The sequence below is a fragment of the Cyanistes caeruleus genome, chromosome 23 (assembly GCF_971803275.1).
Source record: "Cyanistes caeruleus chromosome 23, bCyaCae1.hap1.1, whole genome shotgun sequence".
Lineage (NCBI taxonomy): Eukaryota > Metazoa > Chordata > Aves > Passeriformes > Paridae > Cyanistes > Cyanistes caeruleus.
The window spans coordinates 6,138,339-6,155,530 of NC_141723.1; the positions used below are offsets into that span (position 1 = coordinate 6,138,339).

A 17,192-nucleotide genomic window follows, 5' to 3' on the forward strand; every position below is an offset into this window, starting at 1 on the left:
GGGGGCACCGAGCGGCACCGGGCGGAGCGCACGACCCGCGCCCCCGCCGCGCCGCCCCTTCCGCCCCGCGCCCCGGCGGATGTGACGCCGCTGTCAGCGGCACCGGGGTTCCGGCGGCGGCGGCGGCTCATGCCCGGTGAGCGCTGCGGGGCGGCAGCGGCGGGGTGCGGGCGGCGGGATGCGCACCGGGCCGGGGAGCTCCGGCCGCGCTGTCGCCGGCTCCCCGCGGGCCCAGGCGGGGGTGGCGGGGGGCAGCGGGGGTGCTCTGCTCTGCCCTGGGTGACCTCCGCCGTGTCCGCGGTGCCGGTGCCCGGCGGAGCGGGGAGAGCCGGGGCTGCCCCGGGGCGCTGCGCGGTGCCGCTCCCGGGCCGCACCGAGGGAAGCTTAAAGGCCGAGTTGTAGGGAGGGAAAGCTGGAGCTGGGTGTCCGGCAGCGGCAGCGGCGCACGGGTTGTGTCAGGGGGAAACGGAGAAGGGCCGGGGTGCGAGCTCCGGGCACGGCCGGGGGATCCCGGCGGGTTTTGTCCCCGCTCTGCGCTGCCCTGGCTTTTGGAATGCGGGTTGAGCCGGGGCTCGGTGGTGATTTCTGCCCATGCCAGGGGAAAGCAGGTTCCTCTGGCAGTGGAGCAGGTGAGGAACGAGTTCGGTGGGGCTCCTGCCGAGGAGGAACCGGCTCCCGGCTGCCCGCGGAGCGCGGCGTTGCCCGTGGTGTTTGTTCCGGGGAACTGTGCATCAAGAGTTTCTTTATCAGCTCCTTACCAGAGGCGAGATGGGGATGTGGCTCCTCCTGCCAGCCCAGCGCGGCGTTTCCCGGCCCGGGGCTTGCCACCCAGCTGGCAGGGCAGGATTAGGATGGATCCCAGCCCAGCCCGGGTGTGCCTCCGGTTCTGAAGCGCTGGGAAGGAGCCGCCTGGGCTGGGTTAGGGTTAGGGTTTCGGGGAAAGGGGATCTGCTGTGCGGGACCTTCAGGTGACCCTGGCCACCGTGTCCCTCGCCAGGAGGGGTGCTCACCGCTCTCACCCGTGTGTTGCAGCCCGCCTGTCTGATGCCGCACTGGAGGCGGGGAGCGCCGCTATGGAGTGCGGGCATGGAGGCCACGCTCTGCATCCACACGTGCCTTTGGCTGAGCGCCGCCTGGATCCCCCTGGCCTCGCCGGCCGGACCGGCCTGCGGCGGACAGCGCGCTCCGGACACTGAGGGCCGCCACGGGAAGCTGACGTGGGCGGTCAGCTTGGATGCGCCCGAGGAGGAGCTGGAGCAGCGGGCAGAGGAGCTGGCCCAGACTGCGGGGCTGGTGAACATGGGCCGTGTCGGGGAGCTCAAGGGCCATTACCTCTTTGCCTACCAGCCCGATGGCCACGCGGCCGCTGAGCACGAAGCAATAAGGAGGTCGGTGGACACTTTGTTTGCACAGCACGACAGCGTGCGGTGGCACTCGGAACAGAAGCTTCTGAAGCGCTCCAAGCGCAGCCTGCACTTTAACGATCCCAAATACCCCCAGCAGTGGCATCTGGTGAGTGCTTTCCCGGCTCCTGCTGCGCTCGCAGGCTCGGGCTGCTCGTGTGGCCACGGGCAAGCTGTCATGCAGGAGGCAGAGCAGCCTCTTTCTGCTCTTTGGTGAGGAGGGAGCTCGCTGGGAGCTCGCCCTGCCTGCCCTGTGCTCTGTGATAACGGGAGCAAGCAGCTCCTGCAGCTGGTTGTGCACTGGTGGCACTGGGGCGGGCAGGGGGTTTGGCTGGAGCACACTGTGCCCTCCACGTCATGGCTCAAGCAACTGCTGCTCGCTGTCAGCCTCAGCCCATCTCAGCCTGTGACTCCTTCCCGTGCTGGCCCCAGCCCCACACGTCGTATCCAGGGCACCCAGGAGATGCCTCAGCGCTGAGCCTCCCCTCACTGTCCTTTCTGGTGCTTAGAACAACCGCAAGAGCCCCGGGAAGGACATCAACGTCACGGGCGTGTGGGAGCGGAACGTGACGGGGCGCGGGGTGACGGTGGTGGTGGTGGATGACGGCGTGGAGCACACCATCAAGGACATCCAGCCAAACTACGTGAGTGCCTGCGCGGGCTGGAGGCCAGGCAGCGTGACAGGAGCGTGTGAGAGCTCAGAGTCCAGCCTGCACCGTCACCTTGGGCTCAGCCAGGGCGGAAAGTGCCAGCAGCAAACCTTTCCTGAGAGGTTTTGCACCTGGGTTTTGGGGTTACCTGCCTTTGTGCAACCTGTGGGAGGCAGCTGGCGTCCCTCTGACCTGCAGCAGTGCCTGGAGCTGCCTTGGTTGGTCCCTTCCCCACAGCAGCAGACAGCGTTGAGCTGCAGCCCTGTGAGGAAGCAGCCTCCAAGTTCCCGTGACTTCCAGCCTGTGTTTCAGCCCATGTTGCATTCTCTTAACTCCTGCTTTTCCCAAACTGAGGAGAGCAGAGCCCGGTGCTGACTGTGGGTCTGTTTCCAGAGCCCAGAAGGCAGCTATGACTTGAACTCCAACGACCCTGACCCTATGCCTCACCCCGACGAGGAGAACGGGAACCACCACGGCACCCGCTGCGCCGGGGAGATCGCGGCCGTGCCAAACAACAGCTTCTGCACGGTGGGAGTCGCCTACGGGAGCCGCATCGCGGGTAGGTGCGGGCTGCCAGGCAGCCCAGAGAGCCTCACCTCCTCATCCCTGGGGTGGGACACGGCTGCCAGGCAGCCCAGAGAGCCTCACCTCCTCATCCCTGGGGTGGGACACGGCTGCCAGGCAGCCCAGTGAGCCTCACCTCCTCATCCCTGGGGTGGGACACGGCTGCCAGGCAGCCCAGAGAGCCTCACCTCCTCATCCCTGGGGTGGGACACGGCTGCCAGGCAGCCCAGTGAGCCTCACCTCTTCATCCCTGGGGTGGGACACGGCTGCCAGGCAGCCCAGCGAGCCTCACCTCCTCATCCCTGGGGTGGGACACGGCTCCATGGGCTGCAGCGCCTCTGAGTCAGCGCTGCTGTGCTCGGGCTGGTTGGGCTGTTGCAGGGAGGGCCTGGTGCCTGCCTGAACTCCTCTCCAGAGGAGCTGGCTCCTGGCAGCTTTTCCAGAGTGTTCCTGGCTTCCCTGGGTGCCAAGCTTTGGGCAGAGCAGCTGTGCCGTGCTGGCTGTGCCACGACGTGCCCGGGCTGTGTCTGGAAGCTCTGGGGCAGCAAATCGTGGCCAGCCTCTCTCACTGCCCTGGCCCCTGGTCTCAGCTTTGCCCTGTTGGATGGACAGGGGTGGAGTGCTGTGTCTCTCCCCAGCAAGGCCAGGGAACATGTGCTGTGCCCCAGCTGTCTGCAGAGCTGCTGAGCTGCTCCGCAGAGGGAGGAGAGGTCTCTGTGCCGTGCAGGATGTGTCCCTGGCAGGGCAGGGGACAGCGGTGCTGGGACGTGGTTCTGTCCATACCTGGTCACGGCACAGTCCCTGGGGTGCCAGGGGCGGTCAGGGCTTGCCCAGGGCACAGCAGGCAGAGGCTCCCAGCTGGCAGAAGCAGGGATGAGCTCACCGTGTACCCACAGCACAGGGAGTGGCGGGGTTTGCTCCGGATCCAGCCCAGACCTGGTGCTGCTCCCAAAGCTGGGCTGGCCTTGCAGGGTGAGCCCAGCGGGGCAGCCTCGAGCCAGGAGTTTGTTTGCAGCTGATGTGAGCTGTGTCAGTCACGTTCCTTGTCCTCTGTCCTGCAGGCATCCGAGTGCTGGACGGGCCCCTCACGGACAGCATGGAGGCCATCGCCTTCAACAAGCACTATCAGATCAATGACATCTACAGCTGCAGGTGAGCCAGCTGCAGCTCTGCTCTGCCTGGGGACGGGTCACAGCTCATGGCTGGGTGCTCACACCAGCTCACATCCTCCTGTGGCTGCAATTAGCCTTGAGGCACCAAAATTCTGTTCCTGGAGACGAGTCCCAGGCTCTGCACAGCACCTACAGTTGTGAGATCTCCCTCTGTGTGCCGCTGCAGTTCGTCCCCTGGGCTGGCTGTGGTCAGGCAGCCCCGGCTGAGCCGTGTGACGGGGACTGGAATGTGTGAGAAGCCGCTTGTTAAATAAAAATCAAACATTTTGTCCACTGGAATCTGACCCAGGGACACAGTGCAAACACGACAGCGATGTCCCAGCAGCGAGGGGCCATCCTGATGGGTGGGAAAGTGCAGCTCTTTGCAATCCCAGTTGTGGTGGCTGGTGGCTGCTGGGAGCTGGCTGTGATGGCAGGAAGAGCCGCCTGTGACTCTGGGGCTGTCACCTCGCGGTGTCTCTCTTTGCAGCTGGGGTCCCGATGACGATGGGAAGACTGTGGATGGCCCCCATCAACTGGGAAAGGTAAAACCCAGCCCCAGCATCCCCAGGGGAGCCCCCAGGGCTTGTGGCTTCTTGCCTGCCCGTTGAGGCGGGGAGGGACGTTGCTGTGACACTCTGCACGTCTGTCTGTGTCCCTCGGTGCCAGCGGAGGTTTCCCTGTCACTGTGCGGTTGGGAGAGGCGGCGTTCAGGCAGGACAGGATGAGCTCTCCAAGGAGAGGCTGGTTCCAGCAGGGAAAGGCTCTTTCACAGCCTGTGGCATGGTGCTGACGACTTGTGCAGCCCACAGGATGCTCCCTGCCCGGGAGCTTTCCCCGTGCCCAGGGTGGTTCTCGAGGCAGGGATGGTGCTTCGGATACTGGGGGTAAATAAGGGGAGTGGGATTGCAGTGGGAGGAAGAGTCAGAGCTGAGGCTGCTCCTTCCCAGGCCATTAAGGTTTTTTCAGAGCTCCTGTGCTGCAAAACACCCCAGGGTGTGGGGCTGGGCACTCACAGGGGGCCGTGGCTCTGTGGGGAGCCCTGATCACACGTGCTGGGCTGGCTGCTGTCCCACACCACCGGGGTCAGTCTGCAAGGACCTGGGAGAGCCACCCTGCCCCGTCCCTGTCTGCAGGCTGCCCTGCAGCACGGGGTGATCGCCGGTCGCCGGGGCTTCGGGAGCATCTTTGTGGTGGCCAGCGGCAACGGGGGCCAGCACAGTGACAACTGCAACTACGATGGATACGCCAACTCCATCTACACTGTCACCATAGGTGAGCCTGGCTCTTCTGTCTCCTCCCTTCCCAGCCTGGAGCAGCGAGGTCATCCCCAGAGCGCAGACCTGCCTGGCTGGGAGCTGGCTGGATGGTGGGAATCTGTGGGAAAATGTCTGGGAACAAGTGTGGCAGTGTCGAGGGTGTGCTGGGCTTCAGCCCCCAAGCCTGCAGTTTGCTTCTGACCTACAGAGCAGGAGGAAGCCAGAGAAATTCCTGCCCGTGTCCAGGCCTCCCTCCCAGGACTGTGACATTCCCATGTTCAGGGAATGACCTGGAATGCAGCATTCCCACCACTTGTGTTAGAGAAGAAATGTGTAATCCCCAGAGCAGAAGCTGCATGAGGGGCAGAAGAGCTGTGTGATACTGAGCACAGGGAGGGATTATTTATCGTGGCTGCCCTTCCTGTAGACCTTCAGGTGGGGAAAATGCAGGCTTGGCTCTGATTTCGCTGCTCAGCTCCCAGGCCCTGGAAGAGCACATCTGGCAAGCTCTTAGGGGATGGACACCTTGAAATTCCAGCAGTTGAAGCAGAGCAGGTTTCACACAGTTGGTGCCTTTCCCGTTTTCCCAGGAGCCGTGGATGAGACGGGCTCCATGCCCTTCTATGCCGAGGAATGTGCCTCCATGCTGGCCGTGACCTTCAGCGGCGGGGACAAGATGATGAGGAGCATCGTGAGTACCTGTGTGCCCTGTGCCCTCCTGGGGCACAGCCAGGACATCTCCGTCCCTGTGACTGCCAGGCTGTTCCTCTGTGAGCCGGGATGTGCCTTTTATCCAGCCCTACACCGAGGGAGGGTCCTGTTTCTCAGCCCTGTGGGAGCTGCCGTGGCCAGCCCGCCTCGCTCTGCTCCCAAGGGATGCTGGAGCACAGAGGGCAGGGAGAGCATTGGGCTCCTGGAACCACTTGACCCCAGCTTCTCCTCTGTTCTGGCACGTGGGCCTCTCCCAGTTGATTTTTTAAGAATATTTTTATCAGCTTTTGCCAAAAAAAAAAGGCTTCTTGTCAACAACACATCCTTTCTGCCTGAGCCAAGCAGCCAGGGCTGTTTTCCCCCCTGCAGGCCTGACCCACCCACACCTTCCCGTGGTGCCACCTTCCTGTGGTGCGACCCCTTCCTGTCCTGTGGGGCCAGCAGGGACTGTAGGGCCCACCCACCCCAGGGCAGCTTGGGGGAAGCATCACTGGCTGTGATATTTAGGGCAGGCTTGTCCGTGTTTGGAGGATCTCCCAGCAGGACAGGTGCTTCCCAAAAGCCCTTTGCTGTGGCTCTGTGCGTGCCACAGAGCAGCTGAATCCAGGCTTGTCAAACAGGCTTCTGAACCGGGGCAACAGGAAGAGCCTGGGATCCTGGGGCACCTGGCTGGGACTCAGCAAGCTCCTCCTGCAGCCCAGAGCCAGGCAGGGATCTGTGCCCAGCCAGGGCACAGTCTGCCACAGGGAGAGTAAAACCCAGAACGGGGCTGATTTCTGCGTTCAGAAATCACTCCGGTTGTCCCAGGCTGGTTTGGAAAGCACTGACCCTGGGAAAAGGGAGCCAGCAGGGCTCTGCTGCATTCCATCAGGCTCATGGGTTGGTCTGGCTTCCCCCAGCACGGTGTGAGTGCCTTGAGGGTCACAGTTTCACATTCATTTCAAACACTGGCTCTATGGGACACTACCAGGGGAGCTGGCACTCCATGGAGCAGCCAGGGTGAGAGCCACAGGGAACAGCCTGTACCACAGTGGCTCCTTCAGCCAGCCCCTGCCTTGCTAAACCCCACACAGCCCATTTTCAGGAGCACAGTCTGCTCCTGGACACCCTGGAGCTCACTGCAGTGGTGCCAGAGTTAACTTCCCTGCAGCCATCTGCTCCAGCTTTTCTTTTTTTTTTTTTTTTCCTTTTACCAGACCATAAACTTTGTGTGGTTTCCTTAATGGGAAGAATTTAATACGGCTTCTGGCACTGGATGTGCTTCCTACTGAAAGTTTGTGCTCTTGGGGTGCTCTGTGTGGGACACTCAGAGTCCCGGTGTGAGCTGGAGCCACTCACAGCTGGAAAAATGGGATGGAGTCAAGCAAAACCACAAAAAACCCTTCAGATTTTGGGTTTTCTCCCCATGGGGAGCAGAGGGGGATGGATGCACTTGCTTTGCAGTGAGGTGGCATCATTTGGGAGCCTCCTGATGCCTCTCAGAGGCTCTGTGTGCTCTGCACAGCCCGATGTGGCTCCCCTGCAGTCTGACTGTGACACTGTGAGCAGCACTGAAGGTGAGGAAGAGCCCAAACTCTATCTGCCAGGAGCATCCCACAGAGTTGCTTAGTTAGGGCTGGCTCCTGTCTGTCTCCAAAGGGAATTTTCATCGTTTCCCCACTGGGATCCCTGTCCCTGCAGTGGGGCTGTCCCTGGCCGGCTGTGAGCAGGGACAGTTGTGTCACAGGCTGAGCTTGGGCTGGCAGGGACGCTGACAGAGGCCTGCCTCCTCTTCCTGGGCAGGTGACGACAGACTGGGACCTGCAGAAGGGCACGGGCTGCACGGAGGGACACACGGGGACGTCGGCTGCCGCTCCCCTGGCCGCGGGAATGATCGCGCTGATGCTGCAGGTGCGGCCGTGCCTCACCTGGCGCGACGTGCAGCACGTCATCGTCTTCACTGCCACCAAGGTGAGGGGCTGGGCCTCCCCCCTTCCCTCTGCTCCCCCCAGGGATGCTGTGGGATGGATGGCCTGCTGTGCACATCCTTGTTTGTGTCTGCTGCCCCTCCATAAATCTCTCCCTGGTCTGGCTCCCGGCACGGGGATTGCACTTCCCTCTCACCCCGTGTTCCTTCCAGGAATGTGGCTGAGGCATTTTCCCCCGTCATGATAATAAATGGGTTATTTGCCTCAGGAATTGCCTCCATCTGCCAATGTAGGGGTCTTCCAGGGGCTCAGCCCTGTGTGCCTGTGGTGGGGCTGGCCCAGCCCAAGGGCTGCCACCTCTGCAATGTCACCTCATGGTCCAGGCAGTGGGAAAGTGAGGAGCTCTGGCCTTTCCTGGGCTCTCCAGAGAGCTGGGCTCCTGGAAACAGGCACAACAGAGAGCTGGGCAGCAAACACAGCCCTTCCCTTCACCCAGGGTGGGAACTGACTGGAGGAGTGGGGCTTCTTCCACCCCTCTGGGGAGCAGGAGTCCGTGTCCAGCTGATGCTCTGCTCTCTTTGGCATGGGACAGTGTTTTCCATAACTTCCAAGACAATGTTGCCAGTGGAGTACAACCCAGTTCGTGATGGGACCCAGATCTGTCCTGCCCTAGCTGTTGGTGATTTAAAGGACTCTGTTCCTTCTCTCTGAGGCTTCTGCCATGCCACAGGCAGTCCTTTGGGCAGCAGGGAGCAGCTGGGATGTTTCAGAGCAGAAGCATTTGTGCCCTTTCGTGCTGCTCCATTTCCTTTCTGAGGAGCTGGGAAGCCACTTTGTCCTGGGATTTGTTTCAAACAAAGGTCAACCTGTTCCTTTCTAATAAGGCCATGTGGGTTTGCTTCCCCACCACTGTGGGATGTGTCTGGGCCTCCTTCCCTCCAGGCCTGGGCGGGTCAGGCTGCTGCTGTCCCCCCAGGTCAGCGGAGAACCCTGTGTGTCTTTGCAGTACGAGGACCGGCACGCCAAGTGGGACACGAACCAGGCGGGCTTCAGCCACAGCCACCAGCATGGCTTCGGCCTGCTCAACGCCTGGAGGCTGGTGAACGCTGCCAAGGTAATTCCCTGCCCTCCCACAGCTGTCCCTGGGCAGGCAGAGCAGCCCAGCCCCGTGGCAGGGACAAGTCCTGTCCTGGTGATGCTGTGGGGTGACACCGCCGCCATTCAGGGCCAGCACTTTGGCCACCATCCTGCTGGCCCTGGCTCTGAGGCTGCTTTTGGTATGAGGTCATGAGGCTCCCAGCAGTGCCTGAAAGCTGTCCCGAGCTGCTGCTCTCCAGCACTATATATAGCCATGGCGAGGGCCCTGATTCACACCACAGGAGCTTGGCCAGCAGCACCTTCCTCCCTCCACAGTGGCTGCAGGGAGGGTGTCCTGCCCCGGGAAGCAGGCTGTTCTCAGCTGGCAGCTCCAGGGGAGGGCTGTGCACGCAGCAGGCAGAGGCATCCCCATCTCTTCCTCCTCTGGTCACACGGAGCCCAGGGCACATCCCTTTGGCGCTGGGTCCCAGCTCGTGTGTGCAGCTGTGCCGGGTCACTGCCGCTGCCAGCCGTGCCCCCGGGGTCACAGGGACTTCCAGGCTGCTCCTCTTCCTGCAGGCAGTTGTGTTCTGCTGTTCCCTGTCCTGCTGTACCGGGGCTCGGAGTGGAACGGCTCAAGACACCACTCTAAGCCGCTGTGACAAACCCAGAGCTGGGGAGTCCCAGACCCTGATCAGCCCTTCTGGCTCCCAGGCAGTGACTTTCGCTCCTTTCCTGGGCATGTGGGCACTGCTCCCATTCCTGGGGTGTCACAGCAGCCCGTGTTTCCCAGAGCATCATCAGGAGAGGCCCCTTGGCCTGGGCCCACATCCAGCACAGGAGCAGCTTGTGAGAGCAGTGGGAGATGGAGGGATGGATGTGCAGGGAGGGTGCAATCCATGCTGAGCCCTCTCTCCTTCCCCTGGCAGATCTGGGAGTCCGTGCCCTACCTGGCCTCGTACGTGAGCCCCGTGCTGAAGGAGGGCAGGAGCATCCCTGTGCTGCCGCAGGAGCTGGAGGTGGCCTGGAACGGTAAGAGCAGGTGTGCCACGGAGAGCAGAGCCAGCCGTGCCCGTGGGGCACGGCAGGGCAGGACCAGCCCTGGGCTGCAGGAGGCCAGGAAGGGGTTAAGTGCTGGGCTGCCTGGGCTTTTTCCGCTGCCCATCCCCAGGGGATCTGCCTGCCGCTGCATCCCCTCCCCACAGCCCCGTCCCCTGTCCTGGTGTGTTTGGGGAGCCAGGCCGGGCTCAGGAGCAGGGCTGGGCAGCGGCCAGAGCTGTGCTGGCTTTGACCATTTTAGGTAATGCTGCAGCTCCTGACTTGGCCAGGCCTGTCCGGAACAGCAGCTCCGCTGCTACCAGCGGGAAGGAGAGCTCGGCCCCAGCCCTTCCCGGCCCCCCAGCAGGGCCTGCACGGGGGGACACTGCTGGCTCTGGGACTGCCTGTCCTGACATGCCTGGCAGGGGCTGGGAGCACCCACCCAGCCTCAGAGGGGCTGTGGTCAGCAGCTCTGGGGCCATGAGCGTTCCTGGAGCTGGGAACAGTTTGGGATGGGGTGGGCCAGCCTGGACACCTGGCTTCTGCTCCCGGTCCCACACAGGGCAGACGAGGCAGAGACAACGTGTGCTCCTGTTAAGTGGCACCACAGCCCAGCGTGGCTGGCTGGGAGCAGGGACTCCATCCCAAAGCCCCCAGCCTTGACCAGCCTCCCTTCCCTTTCCCAGTCACCCCTGCCGACCTGGAGCTGTCGGGGATGAGGACCCTGGAGCACGTGGCGGTCACTGTGACCATAACCCACCCTCGCCGTGGCAACCTGGAGATCCGGCTCTTCTGCCCCAGCGGGATGATGTCCCTGATCGGGACCACCCGCAGCATGGACTCGTAAGCACCGAGGGCACTGGGGCCACGGCCAGCCTGGTGGCTCAGGCTCTGAGAGCCCTCATGGGTTGTTTCCCCTCACCCCTTGGCAGGGACCCCAATGGCTTCTCCGACTGGACCTTCTCCACGGTGCGGTGCTGGGGCGAGGAGGCACAGGGCAGCTACAGGCTGCTCATCAGGGACATCGGTGAGTCCTGCCCTCAGCAGCGCTGCAGCCCTGTGCCACGTGCCAGGGAGCTGCCAGCTCATGGCCAGGTTGGCTCAGAGAGTTCCCCACCACACCAACCTGCCTCCTCCCCAGGAGATGAGAGCCTGAGGCCCGGCACCTTGAGGCAGTGGCAGCTGACCCTGTACGGCTCCTCCTGGTCCCCAGCAGAGATGAAGGAGCGGCAGAGGTGGGACACCACGTTCCCAGCTTGGTGGGAGCCAGGAGAGGGAGCTGAGGGGTTGGAGCTGTGTTGGGCGTGTGGTGGGTGAGGCCAAGGCTGCCCTCACACCTCACAGGGCAGCCATGGGCTGCAGAACACAGCTCTGTGTGCTGAAGGAGACGCTCCAGACCCTTGGTGGGCATTTTGGATCCCCCCTGGAGCCCCGCTACCCACAGGACCCTCACGGGGTGTGTCTGTCCCCAGGCTGCTGGAGGAGGCCATGAGTGGGCAGTACCTGAGCGGTGACTTCTCCCTGCCCTGTCCCCCAGGGCTGGACATCCCCGAGGAGCAGCGTTACACCATCACAGCCAACACCCTCAAGGTGAGCCGGGGAACCCTGCACCCCCCAGGATGGGCTGGAAGAGCAGGACCCTGCTCAGTACTCTGTGCCCTCTTGCTGGGCAGTGAGCAGGGCCTGAGGTGGTTGAGAGCTGTGTTTTTCAAGGGGTTTCCCTCTGCAGACCCTCCTGCTCTTGGGATGCTTTGCCGTGTTCTGGACTTTCTACTACATGCTGGAGGTTTGCCTGACGAGGAACGAGGTGGGGCTGGACCTGGCATGCTCCAGCCCCACCAGCTGCAGGTGGTACCAGCAGGGCAGCAAGCACCGAGCCCTGGAGAGCGGCCTGGAGATGGAGTCGGTGCCTCTGTACCGGGAGAAGGACGTGGAGGAGGCCGAGATGGAGTGTGAGCACCTGGAGCCTGCCCAGGATGGGGAGGAGGGGTCCTGGACCCCCACCCACCCCAAACTTTCCAGCAATGGCAGAGCTGTGAGCTTCCATGAGGCAACCCCCGCTGGAACGGGATTTCTGGGCCGGGAGGCATCGACTGAACTCCTGGGGGAGGACAGGGAGCACCAGCCCTGCTGACTGGGGCTGGGGCTGGGCTGGGGCCCTCCCTTGGTACGACCTTCCTGGGCTCGGGCAGCACAGACTCGTTCCTGAGCCTCCATGGATCCACTGTGTCCTGCGGGAGGTGGTGCTGGACGTGGCTCAGGAGCAAGGACAGAGTGCCGGTACTGGAAAGGGAGCTTCCCTTCCCTCCTTCTGGAAAACAAAGCAAGCCTTAAACCCTTTCCTGGTGGAGCCTGCCCTGCTGGACGCTCGGGGCTCCCCGTGGTGTGTGCAGTGCCATTCCTGCGCTGCAGCAGGGCCAAGACAAAGTGTCACTTGGTCCCTGATTTCTGCAGAGCGAGCCTGGAAAGTGAGACAAGGCCCCAGCAGCCGCCTCTGCAGGCAGGGACCCCGCAGCACTGGTGTTTTCCCGGGCTGGCAGCCGGCCCCTACCCACCAGTTATCCCAGTTTAGAAGCAGGGAGTTACTTCACTCATCTCCAAGCAGCGCTTCTCCCTGCCCCCCGTGCTGTGATCCTGCTGATTCCTCCTCTCCTGTGGGCACAGAGCAGCTGTGGGCTGGGGGAGGCAGGGACCAGCCTGTTTGGGGGCAGCATGGGGCTGTCCCTGTGTCACTGGGCACACTCTGGTAGGCCTGGTGTGGGCTGGGCAGGGGAGGTTCAGTTGCCCTGGCAGTGGCTCGTCTGAGCAGGGTTGGCTTGTTCACATGGCTTTGGGTTCCGTGGTTTATTTTTTTAACGCTGGGGTTTGTTTTTTAATCAGCAAAGCCCTTTTGTGTAGCTTTCCAAATAAAGCCTGAAAAACCCTCCTCTCCCCCATCCGTCACTCTTCTGCCCTCCCAGAGCTCCCTCACTGGAAAGATGTGTCACACAGGGGCTGGGGGACTGTGACTGTGGGGGCTGTGTGCCCTCTGTGCCCTGGGGTAAAGGGAGATGCTCCAGGCAGGGGGAGGGAAGGGCTGGGCCAGAGCATTGGAAGGAGCAGGGACAAAAGTGGGTGTCATGGTTCAGCGGGGAGAGGGCAGAGTTTTCCAAGCCAGGCAGGGAAAATCCAAGCCCCAGCTTTGGTTTTCCCAGGTTTGGAGCTGGCAAAAGAAAGAGCTTTAGCCTTTTAGGGAGTAGGACTTTGGCTTCCAGGTGCCATCGGCCAGCTGCAACAGGGCAGGCAGGAGGAAACCTCGTCAGGCCACGCTAGATGAATATAACCTTTTAATTTTGACAAAAACGAAGTACAAAACCGAGGCCAATTCTCTCTTCTCCCCGTTGGCAGGGATCTCTGCGGCAGTGAGGCAGGACCGGCGGGGCAGGACCGGCTGGCAGCGGGGGTGCGAGGCCGGGGGACAGGGGATGTCCGGGGACAGGGGATGTCCGGGGACAGGGGATGTCGGGGGACAGGGGATGTCCAGGGACAGGGGCTGTCCGGGGACAGGGGATGTCCGGGGAGAGGGGCTGTCCGGGGACAGAGGGTGTCCGGGGACAGGGGCTGTCAGGGGACAGGGGGTGTCCGGGGACAGGGGATGTCTGGGGACAGGGGATGTCGGGGGACAGGGGGTGTCCAAGAACAGGGGCTATCCGGGGACAGGGGGTGTCCGGGGACAGGGGCTATCCGGGGACAGGGGATGTCGGGGGACAGGGGATGTCCGGGGACAGGGGGTGTCCGGGGACAGGGGCTATCCGGGGACAGGGGCTGTCCGGGGACAGGGGGTGTCCGGGGACAGGGGATGTCCGGGGACAGGGGATGTCCGGGGACAGGGGCTGTCCAGGGACAGGGGCTGTCCGGGGACAGGGGATGTCCAAGAACAGGGGCTATCCAAGAACAGAGGCTGTCCGGGGACAGGGGCTGTCTGGGGGGACAGGGGCTATCCAAGAACAGAGGCTGTCCGGGGACAGGGGCTGTCCGGGGACAGGGGCTATCCAAGAACAGAGGCTGTCCGGGGACAGGGGCTGTCCAAGAACAGGGGCTGTCCAAGAACAGAGGCTGTCCGGGGACAGGGGCTGTCAGGGGACAGGGGCTGTCTGGGGGGACAGGGGCTGTCCAAGAACAGAGGCTGTCCGGGGACAGGGGCTGTCCAAGAACAGGGGCTGTCTGGGGGGACAGGGGCTGTCAGGGGACAGGGGCTGTCCGGGGACAGGGGCTGTCCAAGAACAGAGGCTGTCCGGGGACAGGGGCTGTCCGGAGCACGGCGCTGGGGGCTGCGGCCGCTGGCGGGGCGATGGGGCTGGCGGGCGGATGCTCCTCAATAAATACCAATGGATTGGCGGCGGCGCTGGGCCGGGGGAGCGGAGACGGAGGTCCCGGCTGGGGAGGGCTGGGGGCGGCGGGGCCGTGCCTAGCTGATGATCTGCCGGGGCCGGCCGTAGCTCATCCCCGCCTGTGACGCTCCCTTGTTGCTGCCCATCTGTAGGCCGATGATGTTCTTGCCCTCCTTCAGCTGGCTCTCGGTGAACTCCCGCTTGTGCTCCTGCGCTTTCCTGCGGGGCACAGCGAGAGGCCGTGGGGCACCCGCACCCCGGGGTGCCCAGGAGCCCCACCCCGACCCCCAGGAATGCCCCAGCCTCCCTCCCTCCCTCCCCAGCTGAAAGTTTGCCATCCCGATTCCATGCGCTCCGGGGCGCTTCCAGGCAGGGGAAAGAGCCAGCTCTGAGCAGCCTCAGGACGAGGGAGCCCCCGTGCCCAGCTCTGCACTCCCGCACTTACTTCATGAACCAGTTGGGGTCCCCGTGGTAGTTCCCGTCGTTCTTGGTGACTGCCAGGCTCCCCAGGGCCATCAGCGTCCTCTGCACCGCTGCCATGTCCTTGGCTGCCCGGGGAGAGAGGGGCACGGTGAGGACGAGCACAGCAACCCTGGGACCCCAACCCCGACTGCCCCCTCCCGCACCTTCAAACAGGTCCACGGTCTGGAATATGTCTGTCTTGACCACACCGTAGTCCTCGGCCGCCTTCAGGAACTGGGCAATCTGCTCCATCTGCTTGAACACCATGGTGGGCGGCGCGTCGGGGATCTTGACGGGCTTGGAGCCATCGGGGTAGAGGCTGTTCACCAGCCTGCTGAGCACCTGCCACAGAGGGGAGCCTGGGTTTGCTGCAGTGCCCCCGGAGCTCCCCGTGTTGCCCACCCCCAGGGCCCCACTTACGATGCCGTTCTTCAGCCAGACCTGGAAGCCCAGGCGGCCCCGCTCGGGACGTCCCACGGCGGCCCCGCACTGCGCCACGATCCACTCCACCAGCCGGTCCTCCAGCTCATCATCGTACTTCTTCTCGATCTTGGACTGCACATCCCTGCTCATGCCATAGGCTGGCCCCTTGTTTGCCATGGCTGCGGTGCTGCGAGACCTGCTGGCCGACAGGGACAGTCAGGCTGTGGAGATGCTGTGTCCTATCCAGGGACCCCACAGACACCATTGTGTCATTTCCCTGCCACTCGCTGCAGTGGGGACAAGCCCTTCTGACTCTTCCCTCGCCAGGTAACAGCCCTTCATCTCCATCATCTCCTGTTTGGAGGAAAATTCACCACCGTGACCTCCAAAATCTGCCCAGACAGTCAGTTCGTGTCCTGGCAGAGGTGCCCGATCCCCAGCTCAGACTGTGCGCGGGAGCAGCCTCATCCCTGTCCCTTGCCAGCTCCTGGTTGGCACGGATGTCCCCGGTGTGAGCCATGCCAGGGCCCGGGTTGCAGGGTGACGTTCAGGCTGGCTGGCCGCAGTCCGGTTTGGTGGCCATGGCACAGCAGGGTGCCCGCGGGGTGGCCTTGGCACGGCAGCTCCGGGAGCCGGGGAGGAGCGCGGGTGAGACGGGAGCAGCGGGAGCCGTGCCCGTGCCCTTGTAAGGAGATGCTGCGGGCAGTGATGGCAGGTAGCCGGCTGCAGGCAGGGCCCGAGGGTGCCAGGGAAGATGCCAGGGAAGATGCCAGCAGGGAGAGACCCTGCGAGTGGCAGCCAAGCCTTTGGTGGAGCTGGCATCGCTGCTCCCTGCCCGGCTCCTTGCTTGGCATGGAGCCTCCGGGTGCCTCCGGGAGCCGTGCCGATGTCTCACATTCCCACCCGGCTCATCCTGACCGCTGGGCACCCTGGCTCCTGCGGGATGGGCTGAGACCTGGCACAGCAGGAGAGGACACCGAGCCCGCTCGCTGCCACCAATGCAGGGGTGCCCCACGAGCCCCGTGATTAACGTGGTGATACCCCACGAGCCCTAGGGGCAGCCTGTGCCCAGACCCCGAGCGCTGCTGGGCACATCCAGTGATGCTGCAGGCGCCACAGCCAGCCCCGCTCCGTGTCCCGGCCCGACCTGGCACGGAGGGGTCACACACGGCTCCCTCGGCCACCCGGCATCGCCACCAGCTGTCCCCCACCCCGTGTCCGTCTCCCGTCCGCGCCCAGCACAGGGCAGAAACGGGCACTGGGGCTGGAGCTGCCCCTGCATCCCCGCTCCGAGCCCCGCACGGCCCCGCCGGCTCCCGCGGGGACCCGCAGCTGCTCAGCCCCGCCGGGAACGCGCTCCCCAGGGCCAGGAGCAGCACAGAGACCCGGCAGTGACCGCAGCCCGCCCAGGGGAGCCTGTCCCTCCTCGGGCATGCCGAGCGGCGGCATCCCCGTCCCGGAACCCTCGGGGAGCAGCAGATCGCAGTCCCGGCAGCGGCTTCGCCATCCCAGCTCCGGGGTCCCCATCCCGGGGAGCAGCATCCCCGTGCCGGGGGCTGGCGTTCCCACCCGGGGGACCCTCCCCGCCGCCCCCCGCCCCCGCGGCAGGACTTACAAGCGGCTGCGGACGGAGCGAGGGCGATGCTCGGCGAGGGACCGGCGCACTGCCCCGCGGGGACCCCGACCTTGTGCTAAAAGGCGGCCGGCGGGACGGTGATGTCAGCGGGGCGCGGAGCCCGGCCCCCCCCGAACCCTCCCTCCCGGGGCGCCCGGCCCCGCAGCGCTCCGTGACTCCATCCCAGGCACCATATTTGGGGAAAGACTCCGAAAACCAGCGACGAAAGCCCGTGCTCGAGCATTCCCCGCGTGCCTCCGCCCCAGCGGGGACGGGGCCAGGGCGGAACCGGGCCGGGGGCTGATGGAGTAAATCCTTTTATAGCCAGGCGGCAGCGCCGAGGGCTCCTGCCCCGACTTCACGGCTGGTTTTGCCGTGCGCTCACCGCCGGGAGCCGCGGTGTCCCCGCGGGGATGCTGCGGGGAGGCTGCGGCATCCCGAAGATGCCGGGATTCCCTCTGCCCGGCGGGCACCAGCTGGAGCGGGGCACGCAGCAGCCCTGGCACCACCCTGCCAGGATGCCACAGAGGGCCCCAGCCCTCAGGGAACTCTGCTGCCCGTG

The 17,192-nt window shown here is 64.1% G+C and overlaps 2 protein-coding genes across 10 annotated transcripts; one reads left to right on the forward strand and one right to left on the reverse strand.

Annotated features, from left to right (window-relative positions):
• The first annotated feature begins 45 nt into the window (after positions 1-45).
• Positions 46-12,686, forward strand: PCSK7 (proprotein convertase subtilisin/kexin type 7). Of its 2 annotated transcripts, XM_086861110.1 has the most exons (16): positions 46-136; positions 1,033-1,512; positions 1,913-2,047; positions 2,447-2,612; positions 3,679-3,769; positions 4,259-4,313; positions 4,905-5,043; positions 5,618-5,718; positions 7,521-7,688; positions 8,652-8,759; positions 9,652-9,754; positions 10,447-10,603; positions 10,693-10,787; positions 10,902-10,995; positions 11,233-11,350; positions 11,490-12,686. In XM_086861110.1, the coding sequence occupies exons 2-16, from the start codon at positions 1,045-1,047 to the stop codon at positions 11,892-11,894; spliced, it is 2,403 nt and encodes an 800-aa protein (XP_086717236.1). In that variant the 5' UTR covers positions 46-136; positions 1,033-1,044; the 3' UTR covers positions 11,895-12,686. The 2 variants fall into 2 exon arrangements, with proteins under 2 accessions (XP_086717236.1, XP_023797159.1); XM_023941391.2 differs by lacking the exon at positions 46-136 and having other exon boundaries at positions 1,011-1,512.
• Positions 12,687-13,069: 383 nt separating this feature from the next.
• Positions 13,070-16,786, reverse strand: TAGLN (transgelin). Of its 8 annotated transcripts, none has more exons than XR_015278864.1 (7): positions 16,631-16,786; positions 15,013-15,211; positions 14,757-14,934; positions 14,576-14,678; positions 13,904-14,349; positions 13,611-13,838; positions 13,070-13,479 (listed from the first exon to the last, which is right to left on the reverse strand). XR_015278864.1 is itself a non-coding variant. In XM_086861115.1 (5 exons), exons 2-5 carry the CDS (start codon positions 15,190-15,192, stop codon positions 14,208-14,210), a joined length of 603 nt encoding a protein of 200 aa, XP_086717241.1. In that variant the 5' UTR covers positions 15,193-15,211; positions 16,631-16,730; the 3' UTR covers positions 13,070-14,207. The 8 variants fall into 8 exon arrangements, 2 of the variants coding, with proteins under 2 accessions (XP_086717241.1, XP_086717242.1); XR_015278869.1 differs by having other exon boundaries at positions 15,013-15,214; positions 16,631-16,773; XR_015278865.1 differs by having other exon boundaries at positions 13,070-13,292; positions 13,390-14,349; positions 16,631-16,763.
• Between the last annotated feature and the right edge of the window lie 406 nt (positions 16,787-17,192).

Coding starts and splice junctions, on each gene's coding strand:
- PCSK7 (XM_086861110.1), top strand. CDS start 1,045: ATGCCGCACTGGAGGCGGGGAGCGCCGCTATGGAGTGCGGGCATGGAG. Junction 1,513..1,912: donor ACCCCCAGCAGTGGCATCTG/GTGAGTGCTTTC, acceptor TCTGGTGCTTAG/AACAACCGCAAGAGCCCCGG. Junction 3,770..4,258: donor AATGACATCTACAGCTGCAG/GTGAGCCAGCTG, acceptor CTCTCTTTGCAG/CTGGGGTCCCGATGACGATG.
- TAGLN (XM_086861115.1), bottom strand. CDS start 15,192: ATGGCAAACAAGGGGCCAGCCTATGGCATGAGCAGGGATGTGCAGTCC. Junction 14,935..15,012: donor TCTGGCTGAAGAACGGCATC/GTAAGTGGGGCC, acceptor CCTCTGTGGCAG/GTGCTCAGCAGGCTGGTGAA. Junction 14,679..14,756: donor GACCGTGGACCTGTTTGAAG/GTGCGGGAGGGG, acceptor CTCCCCGGGCAG/CCAAGGACATGGCAGCGGTG.